The following is a 20,331-nucleotide window of genomic DNA, read 5'->3' on the forward strand; positions in this document are numbered from 1 at the left end:
TTTAAACAATATCCAGTTCCATCCAAGAACCTTTTCCCTGGTCTGGGGGCTGTACCACATTCTAATTGAATGATAGCTATATTTACATATCTTATTATAGATCAAGACGATGTTGCCTAACTTAATCGAATATGATATTACCGAATTAAACTCCCATAGCATGCAATACAACTTAACATTTAATTTTAACCACCAGCATTTGCTTCAGGATATATGCGACAGTGATAATGAAAATTCTTTATTAAATACCAATTTTACAGATTCAACATTAAATAATAAATTCAAGATATTAGAAAATAAAATGAATAACTTATGCCCAAGATCAATTTCACATGGCGAGGAAAAGCCCAGTGATGCCTGTATATTAGCTATAAAAATGGCAGAACTAATAAAAGGATTTAATCACATTGTTAATGCAGAATCAAACGTTGACAAATTTCTATATCCAAATAAAAAATATATAAATGAAATTAATGATCCTTATATAAAATTGGATATAATGGATCTATTTATATGTAATGCTAAGTGACTCTAACGACTTTGAAATTCGAAAAGAAAACAATTAGAATCAGATATGCATATCAAAAAGCAACTATATTTGATAAAATTAATATGTTTATATAACTTCAATTGAATATACTTATAACTTTAATTAATATAAATTTATTAATGCAATAAAGTTGTGATCACAAGAGTTATTTATTATTTTAGCAAAACATATACAAATATATATAATATTTACAGTTCTTTCTAATATTTTTTTATGATTCTTTGTATCTGTCGGATCTTAAAAAAATAATAAGAAATATAATCAATATGAAAAATTGTTAATATATTCATTACACAATAAATAAGTTAATTTAGCATAATAATAAATCAACATATAATTGTTTTAACTTAAGAGTTTACCTTCTTTTAGAGGATCGTAGAGGGGCCTTAACAAATGCCCATGAAACTTTTATACTTAAACCGAGCATGTCCGTGTTATTCATTTTTTGCAAAGCAGAATTTGCCTCATCAAAAGTTTCATATTCGACTAAGGCATAACCCTATTTTGAAAAAATAATTATTAAATGCATTTTTATCACGAGAAAAATTTAAATATTTTTGTAATAATAATAATCAAAACAATATTGAATATTTCAATAAATAATATTTCTGAGGGGTGGGAGGCTGTTATTTGGATTTTTCCGTTCATATATTTTATTGAAAAAATTTAGACCCATTTTTGCAAGTTTTCAGCAATTGCGATTATCATTCTTTATAGAATCTTATATAAAATGATTAATCATAATTTCAACAGTTTCCCGGGAATCCAAACAGTAAAGAATATCTGTTCAGATTCATAAAAAATGATAATATCGGTTCGGTTTGTACATTTAAAAACTGGTTCAAACCTTTTCTCATATTTAGAATTATGAAAAGAAAAAACATTTTAAAATTTTATCACTATTCTCTAAAATATAATTAATGTTTTTAAGATTATTTTCTGTCAAATTATATGAAGAAGAATAAATTTTATGACTTAAAACACTTCTATATGGTAACTTGAGTAGCTGGCCCCGTCAAATAGAAATCAAATTACAGCATTTTTTTAGGGTATTCTGGTTATAAATGTGTATATTTCAAAATTGGCACAAGATTACCAGATATTTTTAATACATACCTACCTTGCAATGTTAGTAACACTTAAATATGTTATCAAATACAAATATTTTAAGGAGCTGGTATTGGCAAATAAAATCAGCCTATATTTTGGATCGAAAATTTTAAACTGTGATGTTATATCAATATTCCATGATGTTGATGCACAAAAAATAGCCAATCTTGTGCCAATTCTGTACATATTTATTAGCTCATTTTAATGGATCTAGGATCACAACACAGAAAATAATTCTCCAAAAAAAATTGCCTGTTTTTTAGATCCTATATAATATTAAATTATTTTTAGAAAATTAACAAAATAAGAAAAAAAAATTTCAAATAAATAAAATTACAAAATTATGAATAATAACTAGGATTAATATCAAACCTAACCAATATAATATTATGACTTAATCCCTAATACAAGTTTGGTAAAAATTAAACAAAACAATATTTATAAAATAAATGAATTAGATCCTTAGTCTGTGATATTAAGCAAAATATTATTATTATAAGCTAAGGTAATGATAATGGCCAGCCCAGATTTTTTATTCTGGCCCGAATTTATAAATAAATATCATTTTTTGATACGGATCTGCACTATTTTAATTAAATCCTAATGTTTTTTAGATTCAAATTTCCTCGAAGATTTGAGGTTTTAAAAATTAAACGAAAGTTAAATAAATCTAGCTCACCTTTACATATTTTCATCAACTTTTAGATATTTATTGAAAATCAAATTAAACAAATTATTAATTATTTCCATGAAGTTTTTAGAAATATATTAATAATTTAAATATCGGTTGGAGATAAGAGGCTTGTATAATTTTATTATATATAATATATGAAGTATTTTTTGATAATTTTTAGAATATAAGATATATTTTGTGCTATGTCACAAATTTGACATTTGTATTAGTTGGCAAAAATAATAGAATGACTTTTACACTCTTAAATAACGCCCTTTTTTGTTTTTAAGCTAAGGATGGACTATTAAATGATATAATTTTATATATAATTCAATCGTGAAATAGGAAATTTGCAATTCCTGAAATGGATGTTTTTTGATTAAAATAGTCAGAATTTTTCATTACTTTTTGCAGTATTTAATTTAATTGGGCAGTAAAAAATATAATCTATCAAGTTTTATATTGATTTTGTATTCAGCCAGTTAAATTCCAGAAATCGTAACGTTGAATACATTCCATATTTCAGATGTAAACAATGGCTCTACTTGCCTTTGCTAGTTTCATTTATTTCTTAACTCTCCATTCACATAATTTTTATTAAAATATAACAATAATTCTGTTTTTATCCGATACAATCGTCTTTAAATACTCCATCCCTTGAACATCATGTACAGGCAGGAATGCTTATCCATTGATCATTGTTGAAAATAAATATTTTTTGCAGCTATATGTAATTAGGATACACCATAAAACGCTGTTTGATACAGGAACATATTTTTTGTTATAAATAAAAACGTATACAACATATGAAGAAATTTTTCGGTTCGGTTCGAATTTCTAAAAACCGGTTTGAACAGTTTTATATTCAAACCTACATTCGAATTATGTATAGGGAAGAATATTTCTTTTATTTCATCATTAAAATAAAAAACACATAAAACCTCATTTTTATTAATTGCACATTATAAAATAATATTTAATTTATAAATATAACAAATAAATATCAATGATTAATTTTAATATGAATAATTACTTAAAATATTTTTATTAAGCTGCACAATTAATACATTTTCAAGATTTGTCTCACTCAAATTACAAATATAAAGGGATAGTATAAATTTAATCGTTGAAAAACATCTTTCCACACTAACCTGGGTAGCTGGCACTGCCAGTATGATATCAAATAATTTATATAATTCTGGGTAACAATTGCTCTGATTTCTCCAATAATTTAAAATATTCATATTTTTATTTAATCTAGGTTCTTTAGAAAAATTAATTAAAATATTTATAATATTCTCTTATGATTTTTGTAATAGATTTTGATTGTTAGCATCTTTTTCTTTAAGAAGACTTTCTACTAAGTCCTCTTCAGATGATGATACATTAACTGGTGTTGATTCACTTTCGCTAGTATCCTCCACTCTTATAACAGAGTTTAATTCTATGTTTTGCCATATTTTAATAATAATAGCTTAAGTTTTTTCTTCTTCAGTCAAAAGCACTTGATATCTATATAATAAAAATTAAAAATATCATTAAAAAATTTTTATTATTTTTTATGAATAGATGGGAGAAAATATAAAGTAAAATAGATTTGTTTTTTAAATTTATATAACATATAATATAATATCTTTAAAATATACCTTAAATCTAGATATAGTAGGCATGACAAAAAGGCATTGTTGTTAAAAGTTTTTTTTCTCTAAAATTCATGGCATCTATTATTGAACCAGCAAAGGGTGAAGTAAATAGAAATGTCTAATTTAGCTTTTAGCCATATGCCATAAAAATCCCCTAAAGTAAGCTGCTCAAGTTGTAAGTTTTTGGTCGCTATCTTAATTGGTTTTAGAATATTTATCAACCCTATAATTGCTCCCCATTCCAAAGCTGTTAAATAAAGTTGGCTGTATGATACTGATAATTCCTCACATATATCTTTTAATTCATTCAATCTCTCTAGCATGTCATAGGTTGATAACCATATATGACAATCCAATATAGGTCTTTTTAAATTTAATTTTTTTAGTATAATTGATATCGATTTTGTCCTTAGCTTCTTGCAGGCAGTACGAGCTTTAATAATAATATTAGAAACTGAGCAACTTTTTAATGCATGATCTACCACAAGTAGTTAAGTATGAAAAGCACATCTTATATTTATAATATTATATTGAGAATCATTAAGATTGCTTGTTAATTTATCAGGTGCATTTATGAAACTAGTAGAAACATCATTATTCTTATGTTAATGAAGTATATATATATATTACATTTTATATAATATAAAATATAATTAAACAATTAAGAAGAAATTTTTAGTGCCTTCTCCTTACTAGTCTTATCTGGATTAATAAGGGTTTGTCAACTTACTTGCCAAAAATACCCTTCACGATAATAGTTTATATATATATATACTTATTGCATTCAATATGAACAAATATTTGAAATAAGTGTGAATATACTTTTTTTAAATTATATTAATTTCCTTATTATTATAATTTATGTGCTCACTAAAAAATTTAATCCTGCTAGATGAGGGTTTTGTATATTGTTATCATGTAAACAGATTTTGGATTTGGACTTATTAAGAATGAGCCTATTAAAATTGGCTTCAAGAAATTGAAAACCAATAATTTTAGGAAAGCATCTTATATTGTTCCATCATCAAGATACCTTAAATTTAAAACCAAGGTAAAATAAACGAGAACGCGCCCCCCTGAAGGATTCTTTAGTCAGAATCTATGACATGTGGGCTGAATAAAGGAGTTTTAATGTTACAGTATGTCTCTAGGAATTTTGAGTAAACAGGAAATTTGGGATAAAAACAATTTATGAAATTTGTTATTGAAATCATTTTTAAAGTCTACTTTATAATAGCCATGTCAGGAGGAGTATTTTGGATATAATACAAATGGCATGTGAAGCTATTTTGCCTTATCCCTTAACACCAAATCCTAATTTATACGTATACTTAATAAGTTAAGCCCTGGGTATTCTGTGGCAATTATTATTGCTAATAATCTTCTAAATAGCCCATTGCAATGGGGTAGATACCACCAGTGTTTGTGAGATATCAGGTTTGCCCTATAATTGATTCGAATCTATGATGGCAGGTCTTTTTTAAAAGAGTGGGAATCGCACCAAACCCAGAGAAGAAAACCCGGGTTTTTGAAAGAAAATCTGAACCCGAACCCCGTTTATAAAATTTTCAAAACCCCGAACCGAACCCGGTTTTATTTGAACCAAGGTTCAGCCGTGTTCAATGATATTTGTATAATTGTAAATGCAAATATTAATAATTTAATTGAGATTTATAATATTTTCAAATTTCCAATAAAGTGAAGTGTTAATAAATTTTAAACAATTTAATTCATTTACGCCATTTTTAAAATTTTTTCTCAAAGATTTCTATTGGAATGTTAATAAATTTTTAACAATTAAATTCATTTATGCCTATTTTTAATTTTTACCTTATTTTCAAGGATTATTAATTGAGGAAAATGAAAGTGAACAAGTCAAAGTAAAAATTATAATATTGGATATTGTTAATTTTAAGAATTCTCAAAATCTAACTTAAAAATTGTTAAACAAAGATGTAAGGCAATTTGTAAACTTTTGTATTTTATGATTCTGATGAATGTAGATTTTATACGAAGTGGAAGGGCAAAAACCATAGTCTGGATGTTGAAAATTTGTTAAAAGAATTGTTAAATAATAACTCACAAATCATATTTTTTTTTATTCCATATTCTTTAGAAATCTTGGAAGAATGAATATGGATAATCTATTCCTCTCATTTGACTATTCTGATTCATCCATCGTCAAACGAAAGTAAAATTTATTATTTATCCATAAGGCAAAAATTCTGATTCCCTGTCATTCTTGATGGGTTATCAGCTAGTATTTTATATTCTAAAAATTATCAGAAATAGGCCTATATATAGCATGACAAAATAATACTAATAGAAAAATTGGCCAACTATTTTTGAAGGCAATTGTAAAAAGCCTCTTATCTCCAAGTGATATTTATTAATATATTTCTAAAAACTTCATGAAAATGATCAATAAGAGTAATAATAAATATTTTTTTATAATAAAAATTTGACTTTCATAAATCCTGACCAAAATAAAAAAATCTGGGCTGGCCATTATAATAATAATATTTTGCTTAATATTACAGAGACTAGGTTTCCAATTCATTTATTTTATAAATATTGTTTTGTTTAATTTTTACCAATCCTGGGTTGGGGATAAGGCCATATCATTATACATTATATTGGTTAGGGCTAATTATAAAAATTTGGTTAGGTTTAATATATAATATTGTTTGACAATTTTATTTGGGAAAATTTTATAGGAATTTTTTTTTGTTGATTTTCTCAAAAATTTTAAATATTTTATTGAGAATTTTTTTATTTTGTTTATTTCCTAAAAAAAATTTAATATTTTATAGGATCTAGAATTATTTTCCAAGGGGATTTTTATTCCTGGGTAGTAATCTTCTGAGGAATTATTTGGATTTGTGTATTAGAGTCTAAAATAGTGAAAAGAAAATATGTGGATCAACTGAGAGAAGCTCACATGCAGGTAAAAAAATACTAGTTGTAGTTATTGAATATCTAGATTACATAGAAGGAAAGGTTATAAGTAGGTTGTAACTATCTTATTCTTACTATACATATCAATTGAAAAATGAAATGTTGATGTTTTATATATTTACTTTGCTGATTAAGGGATAATGTCAGAGTAAACTTCTTTTATATATTTAGAAGTTATTACTCCTTTTTAAATTAACTAAATTCAAAAATATTTTTATTTTCCTGATGAGTCTTTTACATAATTAGAAGTTAGAACTCTATTTTTAAATAAGCTAAATTCAAAAGGAAATATTTTAAAAAATATTTTTATTTTCCTGGGAGTAAAAAAATAACAGCAGTACCATCTTTCTACTAGAATTGTTAAAGTAGTTCGTACAAGTAGTGCACTATCTTTTTTAGTAGCTATAGCTAATAGCGTGATACTTTTTTTTCCAATTATTCATTTTTTTAGCGTGCTCCTTTTTTTGAATGTATTAAATAAAATGAATGTAACATAAACATTAAAATTTAAATATAATATCATAATTAATTATAATTTTTATAATTTATATTTAATTTTGAAATTTATAATTTCAATTTGTATTATAAACCTAAATCATCTGGAGTAAATTATTTAAAATGTCATAGCAAATGAATATCCAAATGGATGTAAGTGAGTCAGACAATTATGATATTAATGAAATGGAAGGTACCCTGGAAGAAAATGTTCTTGATAACAATAATATAAATTTTTTATTTCCAAATGAAAAATATTTTCAAATTAGTAAAAACAAAAGGTAGCTACAAATTTATTTGTTCAAACTGTAAAAAATTATAATCTCAAATAGATCTACAGATATAACCTCAAAGATCCCCTAAAGGTAATTGTCATTTCAATTTCTAATATTATTATTATTTTGTAATAAAGTTCATGCCAACAAAAGAGATAGAAAACATCTTAATAATTTGGTACATGGGATGCTACATCCAAAAAAACCAATTCAATTCCAGCTAAATTGTTTAATAATATTGCATATGCCAATATTTCTCAGAAACTGGCTAATAAAGTTATAGTCGATTTTATAATTGATACAGTTGACCCAATGTCATTGGTTGATAATCCATTTTAAAATAATAATTAAAACTCTATCCCATGGTACAACAAATTTTTGTTGCCAGACACTACAGATTGAGATAGCAGATAGAGATGCCCTCGTTAAGAACGACTTCCGATAATTTTTTTGAAAAAAGGATACTAATATAGACGCGTTTTTTAAATTTAAAAATACAAATGAGTATTTTTGATAATTAAAATTAAAATATGTAGATAAAATTAAATACTGACTTGTCCTCAAATGCTAGTGTTGAGATCATTTCATATGGTGAAACTATACTTTCTGATCGTCGCTCTAAACTTGGGGATGATATTATAGAAATGACTTTATTATTAAAATGCAACAAAATAGTTATTTTCATTATATAAATTTTTTATAATCTAAACTAACTATATTTACATTTTTATAAATGTTGATTTTTAAATATTATAAACTATGCAATTACATTATAAGCAAATAAAAAAACAAATTTATTTCAAATTTTTTTATATTAAAAGTAGCCTATTTGATCGGTGGTGATAGTGCGCTACTGGTAAAAGTTAGGGTTTAACAACTGTTTTCTACTATACCCTGTCTGAGGTCTTAGAAATTTTTTATAATACCAATATCTGTTTACTAGTGTCCTAGTTTTATATTAATATTTGTTTAATTATGAAAATGTTTTTTTGTAAAAATGTCAATCAGGAATTTAAAAAAAACGGATTGATTTATAAAAATGAAGATAAAATTTAAAAAAAAAATTAATTTTTACTGGACTTTTATTTAGAACAATATGATTAACTTTTGCAAAAGTTTGACTTTATATGTTTTTAATAAATAATAAAGATAGAATTATGGCTTATATCTTGTTTTATAGATAAAATCAGTTAAAGGTTTTTTTAAGTTAGTAAATAATCATTGGTTCTAAAATTTTTACATAATTAACTATCCTCTTTATAAACTAGGTAAAAAAATTAAATAGAATCATTTCTGAAATTAAACACTTTTAACTCATCTCAAACATTAATGGCAACATTTTTATATTAAATAATTGACATATCAAGCCAATCTTCTAGTTTGACCGTTGTGTAACTCATTGGCTCACCTAAAGTCAGGGTCGTTTTACTAGGTTCATGCTCAACCAAATTTGTGGCTAAGTTGATATCTGAGAAAATTTAACAACTCTGCACCATTTATACCAAATATTTGTTAACTCCAAAGGCAACAAACCACTTTTTATCTAAAGCAATGCAGAACATTCCTGGGAGATACAGTGCAATGACACCATAAGACAGACTTTGAAATCCACCAGTATTCACTCAACCACTAAGTGGACTTTGTTCAGATAGGAATGTCCAGATTGATCCTTTGAAAGAAAGGTAAATTTTGACCCTGAAGGGTTTCCTGCATTGATCCTCTTGAACCACCCAATGCAAATTAGAGATATATAAATCCCAGATTTTGGGATGGATCAGAAAATTTAAAAAAAATTATAGCAAGCCAGGAGTGGCAATTTGCACATAAAATTTTTGGGCCAATACAGACAATTTGTGGACAAAAAAATTTCAGGCTAGACAATTTTTAGATAAAACATCAGGCAGGAATAATGGGTCAGCTTGGGCATTTAAATTCAATATATTTCTTTGAATCTCAAGTTAGTATCAGTTTGATTAATGCAATTTGATACTAAATAAAATATGCTTATTTCCTTGTATTTAAACTAAAATACTAAATCTATAAATTCGCAAAAACAAAATAGATGGCCAAAGAGAAGAGATGTAAGAGCTTTAATTGACATTGGGAAAAATTATTAGATATTAAAAAAATGGATGGTTGGAAAATTAGTAACAAAATTTAATGGGCATGGATGAACTATTTGTAAAACGTTAAGTGAATAGGTTTGACTTTTTGTAAAATGTTTACAAACCAAGCAGCAAATTTAAAAAAAATATATAACAGGTTGAGGAAAAAAATTTTCAGGCTGATCTGGATAACTTGTGCATAAATTGTTAACAGGCCAAACTGAGTTATGCTTTGGACTGTAAATCATGATGCTCTTGTAGATGCTGAGCTAAATACACAACATCTGTTAACCACATATACTTACTCCAACATTTTTTTTAAACTCTCCCTTCTTTAAAGAGTTAAGACAATGGACCACCAGTAAGGCCATGGACCCAGGCAGAGCATGCCACCTTCAACAGAGGCAATCATTGACAAATTATATCATGAGCTAGATATAAAATGACCATGATGTCATTTAAAACAAGATATAAGTATATTATATATTTCATAAGGATTGTAGTAGCAAAAAACATATTTTTTCATCCTTATATTGGATTCATTTAATTAATGGGCTACTCTAGTAAGCACATTGATAGCTTTTTTATTAAGATCGGAAACAGACATTTCTGGGAGAACTCATTGGAAGTGGCTTTTGGTGAGGTCTTAGTGTTTTTAGACTATTTTGATATAGTCCTTTAACACTGGAGACTTTGATCAAAGGTTGAAATCATAGATTTTGATAAAAACAAATTTAAACATATTATTGAAACATCATATATATATTATCCATTGCATCAAACAAAAAATTGTAATTTATACTTTATTCAAAATCCATGCAAGTATAATAATTGTGACATTATTTATTCTATTTCTAAGATTTATTAATAATTTTTTTCTGTCTAAATAAACAATTTTCCATATACAATAAAATTAGAAATGAGATTTAATAAAAGAAAAAATTTTCAAATCAATAAAACAAAGGCTAACTAATAGAAATTGGAATAACATTTACCAAAACTAATGCTATATTTAAATCAAACCAAATTCAATATTATTTGAAATTTAGGAAGGGCAGACTGGTAGATTAGAACAGTATGTAGAGTATATTTTTTCTTTACTGATATGTATAAAACTAATTAAAATATACTTTCATATATCCTGTTTTCCGATCTAAATTAAGGTGCAAATTTTTTACGACTCCAAATTCCATAAATTTTTCTGCAAAAAAAGCTTCATCCATTTCCTCGTGAACATTTGTGACAAAAAGGATCCAGCCTTCAACAGCTAATTATTTTTTATTAATAAGAAAATATTTTATCTATCAAACATTTCTTAGGTCCGGGTGAATTATCTTCTATATCCATATTATCGTATTCCTCGTAATCACTTTTAACCTTATTTTCTAAAAATTATTATAAATAAAAAATAATTAATTTTACCATCCGGGACAAAGCCACGGCCTTTCTTCTTAGTAGCATGTTTTTTCAAAGCATCCACATCTATAGGCACAAAAATATCTATCTATATATATATATATATATAAACTGTACCTGTTTCAACTTCAGAATTAAATCCATCTTCATCACCAATTCTTATATCGTCATCCATGTTAAATTTATTTATAATCCGCGATATATGGAATATAGAAAATTATTTTTCGACAATAGGATAATTTTTTGTTTTTATAAATTTATCTTTAAATTACAGAATACGTGGATAGTCAGGCATTGTCAAAATAAATTAATTTCTGATATATCAATAAAGATTCTAAAATTATGATAAAAATAATGCAAATAATTAAAGTAATTCTCAAATAAGGAATATATAAATAAATTGGGCATTCACTTATTTTAATGAGTTGTATTGTCCTAGACATATATCAATTATTTTTTTAGTAGTTTTATATAATTATATTCATTATTATTATATTATCGTTTAGTTTTATTAGAACCCTTAAGAGCCCTTTTTAACTTAAAATTCAAGATAGGCAAGAGAGAGAAACGACAAGTGTTACAGAGATATTTTTCGATCTTATTATGTTAGACATTACAATTTATTTATGAAATAAATATCCCATGGAAAATAAGATTGGGAAAATTTTTGTATTTTTATAATACTTCTTTATTGGTATCTAGACAAAAATTTGCTGGTATTACTTTTAAATTGATATTAAATAAAACCCCCCAATTTATTTAAAATTTCTCTAAAATTATGTCGGAATTCTTCTTCCATTTAAAAAAGTGCGAGCCCTAAAAATTTGCGAATAAACAATACTATAGGCACACTTAATTTTTAATAAAGTATATTAACATTTTCAAATAAATCGTATAAATTATAGTTAAAAAAGGAAAAGGGGACATTTCTATATACATAAAGATAACATTTATATAAAAAATTATATTTTTATGATAGGTCAAAATCAGGCGCGTAACCAATGGGAAGGGGGAAGGGGGAAAATCCCCTTCCCCATCGCAAATTTGACTGTTTTCATAAATATCATTTTAAGCTAATAAAAATTTTACCCCCCGCCTACTTACCCCCCTACCCCCCCCCCCCTTTCAATGTAAATTTTAAAAAAATTTGAATATCAATTTTCCAACATAAAACTTATTTTTTATATATAATTTTTCTTTAAATTTCCTTACCTTGTGAGTACATTAACATTATTCAAAAATCTATATTATAATTTTCCGATGTCCTCACTACGTCATCGTGACGTCATGTCATCGCTACGTCATGTCATCGGAATATATTTATTTTTATTTTTTTTATTTGTTGATTTTATTTATTTATTTTATACAAACAGGTGAATAGAATTTCGAGAATTGATGGTGTACACATACCTAACATAGATTTAGAGATTTGAAAAATCTTTGAATTGATAAAAACAATATTCTCTCAACTTTGTAAATATGAATGATACTTTTTATTTCACTTAATACTTTCTTTATTTTTTAGATTACCTTATCAATTTTTATATCATATTATCAATTACACATTAATGAAATTTCTACAAGATATTCAGCTTGTATATTTATTTTGAACATACTCACAATTTTTGTCAGTACTTGCATTACAATTTTTTATGCTCATATTTTTCTTTCATAACCAATAATTAAGAAGATAGCCAAGTATATTCAAATATTTAAATATTCTTATCCTAACATATTTATAATCTTCAATCCTTATAAATAACTCTTTCTTTAATTTTTTCCCCTCCCTTAATGAATTTATTTATCACTAAATTTTATTATCTCATTCTTTTCTTTCTATCTCTATTATCTATCTATTAACCACTATTTCTCAAAATCTTATCAAAAACTTATCAATTCCTTTAATTTAATTTTTATTATTTTTATAATATAATAATTTTTACCTTCTTTTTCCCCCCTTTTTTAATCTTATTTTTTAATTACCTTACAATTAATTAACCTTAATCTTAATAACATTACATTCATCATGTTATTTTTTAACTTTTAGAATATCATAAAAGGCTTGATAAGTCTACAAAAATATTTTTTTGATGATAGCCCTCCAACAACTAGAAATATGCATCTAATATTCACCTATTTACCGGTTTTACATTATTTTAATGTTTGTTTAATTTCAACAATAGTTTATTTATATTTTTGCCTTATTTCTTTATTTGTCTAGGCCAACCCTAATTCCTCACATTCCTACAAAACATGATGAATCTATTATTAAAGATAAGCAAAGAAAACAATGACGATTAAACAAATACCTTACCCTTTCTAGAGTTACTGGTAGACAAAATAATAAAGAACTAGGCTTGAAATAAACTCATCTGGAGGTTTATTTTGTATTTTTTATATTATGTTTTATATCTATTTATTTCTCCAAATCACCACTACCACAATCCCTATGCCTCCGCCTATTTTTTAACAAATATAAACATTTAATTCTGTACTATCATTCACTTCACTAGGAGTTAATATAAATATTACTTTATCCGATTCTCTGAGAAACTTTCATGAATATTTAGAGTAATGTTCAAACTTGAATGTACAGTACGGCCAATTTCATCAACTTTATTAATGGAAAAATATGTAGTAGTTCTGTCGTGGCCTTTAAAACAATACTTACGACCGTTTTATGGTTGAGTTAACATTGTCGTTCATGATTCTATTTTAGAAGGGGATACCAATGCTGACGTTGACAGAAATATCGTTTTGCGTGTTCAAACTTGAATGTACAGTACGGCCAATTTTATCAACTTTATTAATGGAAATATATGCAGTAGTTATGTCGTGGCCTTTATAACATTACTTACGACCGTTTTATGGCTGAGTTAACATTGTCGTTCATGATTCTATTTTAGAGGGGGGTACAATGCTGACATTGACAGAAATATCGTTTTGCGTTCTTCTTTTACCAGTATCCCAAGGCATAGGCATATCATCTTTATCAGGACGTAATGTGTTCTGTGCACTGCTTTGTTAATCCGTCATCACTTTCATCTACAACCCTAAATAATATAAAATTATACATTAATTATTTCCTCTCCAGACGACCGCCCAGATTTATTTTGTCGCTTTTTCCATCAAAAATTAAAATGTCAACAAGGATTTGCTCTTAATATTATCAAATACATAATAAATAATCCTCATTATTTTTTAAAAAAATTATCCTAAATTTATATATCAATAAAAAAAAATATCTTAAAAAATATATAAATAATTTGCATATAAGTTTCATTAGTGTTTAATGGTATTTTTGTAACTTAAATAGACAGAATTTTTTTTTTTACTTAACATAAAAAAATATATATCACTTATCAAATTCTTTGACAAATAATTTCAGAAATGCAAGACATACATTAAATTTATCTGAAAGACAATAATAACCCTATATAATAAACAACATATTTTTTAGATATAATTTTAATTGATCATATTACAAAAAAGTATAAGAGTCGGTTATTTTTATTTTATTTGTCATGATTCTCTAATAAGGTGTTGCCCAGGCCTTCCCAGTTTCCCTTAATACGGAATTTACATGTTTTTTTTCCATATTAGACTAATTGGTAAATCAGATATTTCCTGTTTATGTGATGATATTAAAAATTTAACTATCTCCGAGGCAGGAAAAAATTTTCAAAATTATAATAGGTAGGACCTTGGTCAAATTAATATTAGCTTGCACCTGACTTGGGAATATCTTTTACAAATTATTAAGGGTTGAGCTGGGCTTGATAAACTTTTTTAAAATTATAAGATCTTGGATGCTTCCCTGGCATGACATCTATCGTAAAAAATGAATAAAAATCTCATTTCCCGTCATTTTTGACGGGCTTTCTACTAGTATTAATAAAAAATGGAGAAATTTTTAGACAAAGATATTGAAATCAAACGGTATATAATTTATTATTAAATATATTTATTTTATGAAATTCAAATTTATTAGTTAGTGAGTTAGAATTAATAAATATTTTTAATAATTTTTTAATTATTATTAAATATCTAATTTTATATTTTTCATTTTTCTTTAGAACAGAAGATATACAAAATTTAAATACAATTTCCCTATATTTTGAAGTTATTTTATATTCTTGCATGTTTGCCTATTACAACATGCACGAATGAAAGGACATTTTCAAACTTGAGAAGGCTGAAGACATTTTTACGAAGTACTGCTTCAGAATCTCGGCTAAATGGATTAGCTATGTTAAATATTCATAGAGATTTAGTTTCAACGACGAACGAAATTCTAGATGAATTGGCAACATCCACACGAAAATTAAAAATTACATTATAGTTATAATGTTTAATAAACTTTTTGATAATATTGTAATTGATATAAAAACTTGCTTTTTAAATTATTTTCTAGTCAATATTTTATACGCTATTAAAAAAATTTATTCTACTTATATTGTATGAGAATTTAAGCTGAGGCTAGTTTTTAAAGCAAATTTTAAAATAAAATGACATTAAACTTTATTTCAACTTTACATTTAAAAAACTTTATTAAATATAACATACCTAACCTAAAATAATAAAAAAATAGGCTTGTAATATCGATATGCACAAATTAGTAAATAAAAATTAAAAATGCATATATAATTATTATTAAATTATGAATAATATAATATTATAGCTCCGGGCAAAAGCTGGCCGAAGGCCAGCTAAGGGGGTTTGGGGGCGAAGTAACCAAAAAAAAATCCCCCCCCCCCCCCCCATAAGAAAATCCTGGATACGCCACTGATCCCATCATATGCCTCGCTTATTATATTAACTGAATTAATATTTAACTCATTAATTTGCTTTAAAATGCAATTAGTAATGCTTTCAGCAGAAAGACACTGTAAATTAATAATTCCTATAAAATTTTCTTGGACTTCTCCAGAAAAAATATAACGAATAATTATGTTCAGGGTTTTTACAACCTTGTGCATCTTTTGTCTCATCAGTCTTAAGACTAATAAAAGGCATCTCTTGCTTGTTATATTTATCTGAAATATATTCAAGCACCATATCTGCCATAATAGATATTACTTCGTTTTGAATATGGGGTTATGTACATTGGGCAATTCAGGATCTTTTTGAATGGTGCATGAAAACATTGCTATAAATAGTCCAGAAGAATAAATTTTTTCATCAGTTGTAGCACCCGTAATTTTTGTTGAACCTATCTCACGAAAAGGTAGCTCCTGTATGCTAAGAAATAGCATCAAATAAATATTGATTTAAGATAGTAAAATTACGATTAATTTGTTGGCTTACAAAATTGTTGTTTTCTCAGTATTTTTTTTCATAATTCTAAAATATTCACCGCTGTTTTAAATAACTGTTTATATTATAATAATAATATTGCGATTGAATCATAATAAATAAAATAATTATGATTGAAATAAGTACAATTTAAACGTGATTAAGCGCCTATATAATGTCATACACAATCACACATGAAAATGATAAAATATGAATGAATGTTAATTTATTATTGGATAAAAATAAAACTATAGAAAGAAATTTACAAACTAGACATGATTTTTGAATAAATATTTAAAATTTATTTTAAAAATATAAAAATTATATATTACAAAAAAATTTTTCAAATTTGGGGGGCCGGAAAAATTTATGGGGCCAAAGATTTTTCCTGGAGGCCAGGATTGGGGGTCAAAAATTTTTTTTATGGGGGGGGCTGCCCCCCCTTCTTCCCTCCCCCCTCTCCCTGTAGCTACGGCCCTGAATGTAAACAGTCTGAAATCATTTATATTTTAAAACTAGTGAATTCATAATCTTTCGAAGCTTTTTTTATGAGGCGATTAATATTCAAGGAAATATTTATTGTTTTTTATAACCCTTATTTCGTTGTAATAGACGGACTGGGTAAATTTTTCCTAACTTTTACTTTTTGAATTTTTCCAGTTTACTTTATTTTACGAGTTCTGCACCCTGAACTAGTTAATCTTACTCCATTCAAACTTACATTCACACGAATTAGGGATTAGAATAATTTGATTTCTTAATATTTCTATTACTCTTTTCAAAAATATTATCAATTTTCTTTATATTTTCTTTCATCCCTTATAATTTTTCGGCTTTGGTTGAAATATCGTACGATTCGGGGCAGGCTCATATCTATTTCTAAAATAAAACTTTTTATATTTTCGGATTAAATCGGTCTGGCAAATTTAAAATGTTTTCTTGTATCAGGTCCTGGACTTTGGAAAGTCTATTAAAATACTATTAAAAAATAAACCCGGCTATATTTTAATTGCTAAAATTATTTTCCTATTTAAACAATTTTTATGTTTAATTGCACATGTTTTTTATTTCATTATTTTATTTTAAATTATATTTCATTATTTTATTTTATATTAATTCATATATAATAATTTTATTTATATCTCCACGACTGAAAATTAGGTTTTTATATCTCCATTTTTGTCAAAAATGATTTTTTTGATAGATCGATTGTTTATGAATATATTTATTTGTGTACATAAAAAATTTAGACATTTAACTTATAAAATATTTATAGCAAGTATTAGAATATTCTATTCCCTATTTCTTCCTATTGTTAAAATAATATTAATCTATTATCAATCCATCCAACATGAGTCTTTAAAATGTTTTCAAGTATTACGTAAATGGAATTAATAGTTATTTGAATTTTGTATTGTTTTACATAAAGATACTGATATCACTAGTCCAAAAACAAAAATTAAAAAGAATATTTTTTATTATTATTTTAAGAAAAATAATATTACATTAATTTTTATCAATTCCATTAAAAAATTATATTAAAATTTTTTAAATAAAATTTTAGTCTATTGTCTTGTTTACATTAGTATTTATTATTCAATAATATTTTTGGATTATAGAGAAATTGTTTGGAGATAGAATAATATTCTTTATAATAATAAAAATAAAATTTGGTATTTATTCTATCTCCAGTTTTAGAATAAAATGAGAAATATAATAATTTATATAATTAAATTATGAGGCACTATTAAATATACACAACCTTAAATTAAAAAATAATAAATCAGGAAAGCATTTCTAATATTCAAAAACGAACTTTTAAAATTGTTCTCCGGTAAAGAGTAGAGAATAATATAATTCTCAGGCGACAATCTCTTAAAAAAGGATCATGTGCTTACATTTTCTTTCGTACTTAATTTCTTTCCCTTACATTACAAATTTTAGTTATAAATATTAGAGATCAGCATGTCCTAGCCAGAAACTCTAACATTTAGGACTTGGGAATATGTGCAAAATATTTTAGTGGCATGCCCGGAATTTTCAAATTTTTAAACTTATATAACAAAACAATTATATTTTTTTCTATCATGAGAGATTATTAGGAGCTGGATGATGTAAGAGTATACACGGTTTTTTGCTCCAGTCAGAGAGCCTTTGCAATTTGTTAGCCGATTTTCACGTTTCAAGGTCATTTTAAAAATTATTTTATTACATTTTTCTCATAATCGTGAAATCTGAAGAAGATCCCAAATTGAAATGCTTTAAATGGACTTATGATCTATCAGGCGAATTTTTACGTACCCTAGATAATAATGGCTCCTGAACCTGACCCTTACTCAATATAACATAATTCCACTAAAAAATCAATCAAGATATCTAAGCGATATTTCGTATATATTATTTGTCTCAAATTCTCTTTGATTTTTCTAAAATATTCTTATGTTGCTTTCGCATTTTCTGGCTAATCTTAACATGTTAAAGATAGTTTAATTCATGTTTATTTTCTACCAATAAATAAACGATTGTTTCGATTTATGATAATTTGCTTGCATATTTTAAGTCAGTAGGACAAAATCAGAAAGATATGGGTTAGGGTTAATTAAAGATTTGAAATATGGGTTTTTAATAGAATTTAATCATTTTTATTAATAACTAGTCAAAATAACAGGTTATGATTAAATTTCTTTGAGTTGGAAATCTTTTAAGCGTGATTTAAAATGCCCATAAACAGTGATTTTTCAATATTTTACTAATTTACAAGTTTTTTTAAAGAAAAATTAAAAATATAATTTTGTAAATTATATTGAAGATAAATACGATTCTATAATAATTATATTAGTAACGAAAAAAATCTTATTTTACATTTATTCTTACTAATTTACTAGTTTTTATTTAAAATTTTGTGAATCAAATTTACGATAAGCGAATAATTTTATTAAAGGCTTCTAATTGGGGATTCTTTGTTTAGTCAAAAAAATTAATTTTTTGGTATTTAAATTTTTTTTGAAATGGATATTAACATTTTCTGAATCCTCTTTAGACTAAACTAAGAATCATTAAAAGGGCTCTTATTGAAAAAAATAAATATAGAGTTATACAACTCTTCAACTAAATTTTTTTTTAAAAAATACAAATACTCACATTTACTAAATCCTCTTGAAGAGTTTTTAATGATTCTAAAATTTTAGGGGATTCTTAGGGATTTTTAGTTTAGGGCCATTCCACATCAAATCGATCACGATTCGGCCGACCCCTTTTAAAATTGTTAAAAATTTCTGGAATTATTTAGATAGGTAAAAGAGTGAGAAAGACTTTTATTTTAGCTCGCTAGCACACCTGGTTTTCGAGATATAGGAGCTCAAAGGTACAAAAAAAGAGCCATTTTGGAATCTGTAAAATTTTTAAAATGCTTATATCTAAAAACTATTTATAGTAAAATTTTTTATAATATATCATTTTGTAGGTAAAGAAATTATCTAATGGGCTAACAAAGAATATTAAATATTGGAGCCATTATAGGCTTTTAACATCCGGTTTATCAAAATTGCTTTACCTGTATTTTTAAGCAAAATAGTGAGTTTGTTTTCGATTTTTTTTTTTGCTTTTTATTTAGACACCTTTGCTAAATATATATACAATATCAAAACCTTGGCGACGCTATTGACTCCAAAAATTGATAAACAAATAGATGGTTTATGAAATTACGGATTATGCTTAAAATTTAGTGCTAACTTATCAATAACAAGGATATTTTCACTTTTTATACTAAAAAATTTTGATTTTCTATTAAATATACTAATTTACCGAGGAG

At 25.6% G+C, this 20,331-nt stretch overlaps 2 protein-coding genes across 5 annotated transcripts in view; one reads left to right on the forward strand and one right to left on the reverse strand.

Annotated features, from left to right (window-relative positions):
• Positions 1–13,488, forward strand: part of LOC135931464 (uncharacterized) — a 65,100-nt gene extending 51,612 nt beyond the window's left edge. For 3 of the 4 annotated variants that reach the window (XM_065468589.1, XM_065468592.1, XM_065468591.1), the window contains one exon: positions 101–689. In XM_065468589.1, coding sequence (XP_065324661.1) covers positions 101–529 — 429 coding nt within the window. In that variant the 3' untranslated portion in view covers positions 530–689. Of the gene's footprint in view, positions 1–100; positions 690–13,446 lie in introns of those variants that run through there. The other variant, XM_065468593.1, reaches the window with a different exon arrangement.
• Positions 651–11,470, reverse strand: LOC135931466 (RNA-binding protein rnp-4-like). Its single transcript, XM_065468598.1, has 6 exons — positions 11,343–11,470; positions 11,232–11,291; positions 11,120–11,194; positions 10,940–11,076; positions 910–1,049; positions 651–786 (listed from the first exon to the last, which is right to left on the reverse strand). Exons 1-6 carry the CDS (start codon positions 11,398–11,400, stop codon positions 762–764), a joined length of 495 nt encoding a protein of 164 aa, XP_065324670.1. The 5' UTR covers positions 11,401–11,470; the 3' UTR covers positions 651–761.
• Positions 13,489–20,331: the final 6,843 nt, after the last annotated feature.

Source organism: Gordionus sp. m RMFG-2023, chromosome 1, assembly GCF_954871325.1.
Source record: "Gordionus sp. m RMFG-2023 chromosome 1, tfGorSpeb1-WG-v2, whole genome shotgun sequence".
Lineage (NCBI taxonomy): Eukaryota > Metazoa > Nematomorpha > Gordioida > Chordodea > Parachordodidae > Gordionus > Gordionus sp. m RMFG-2023.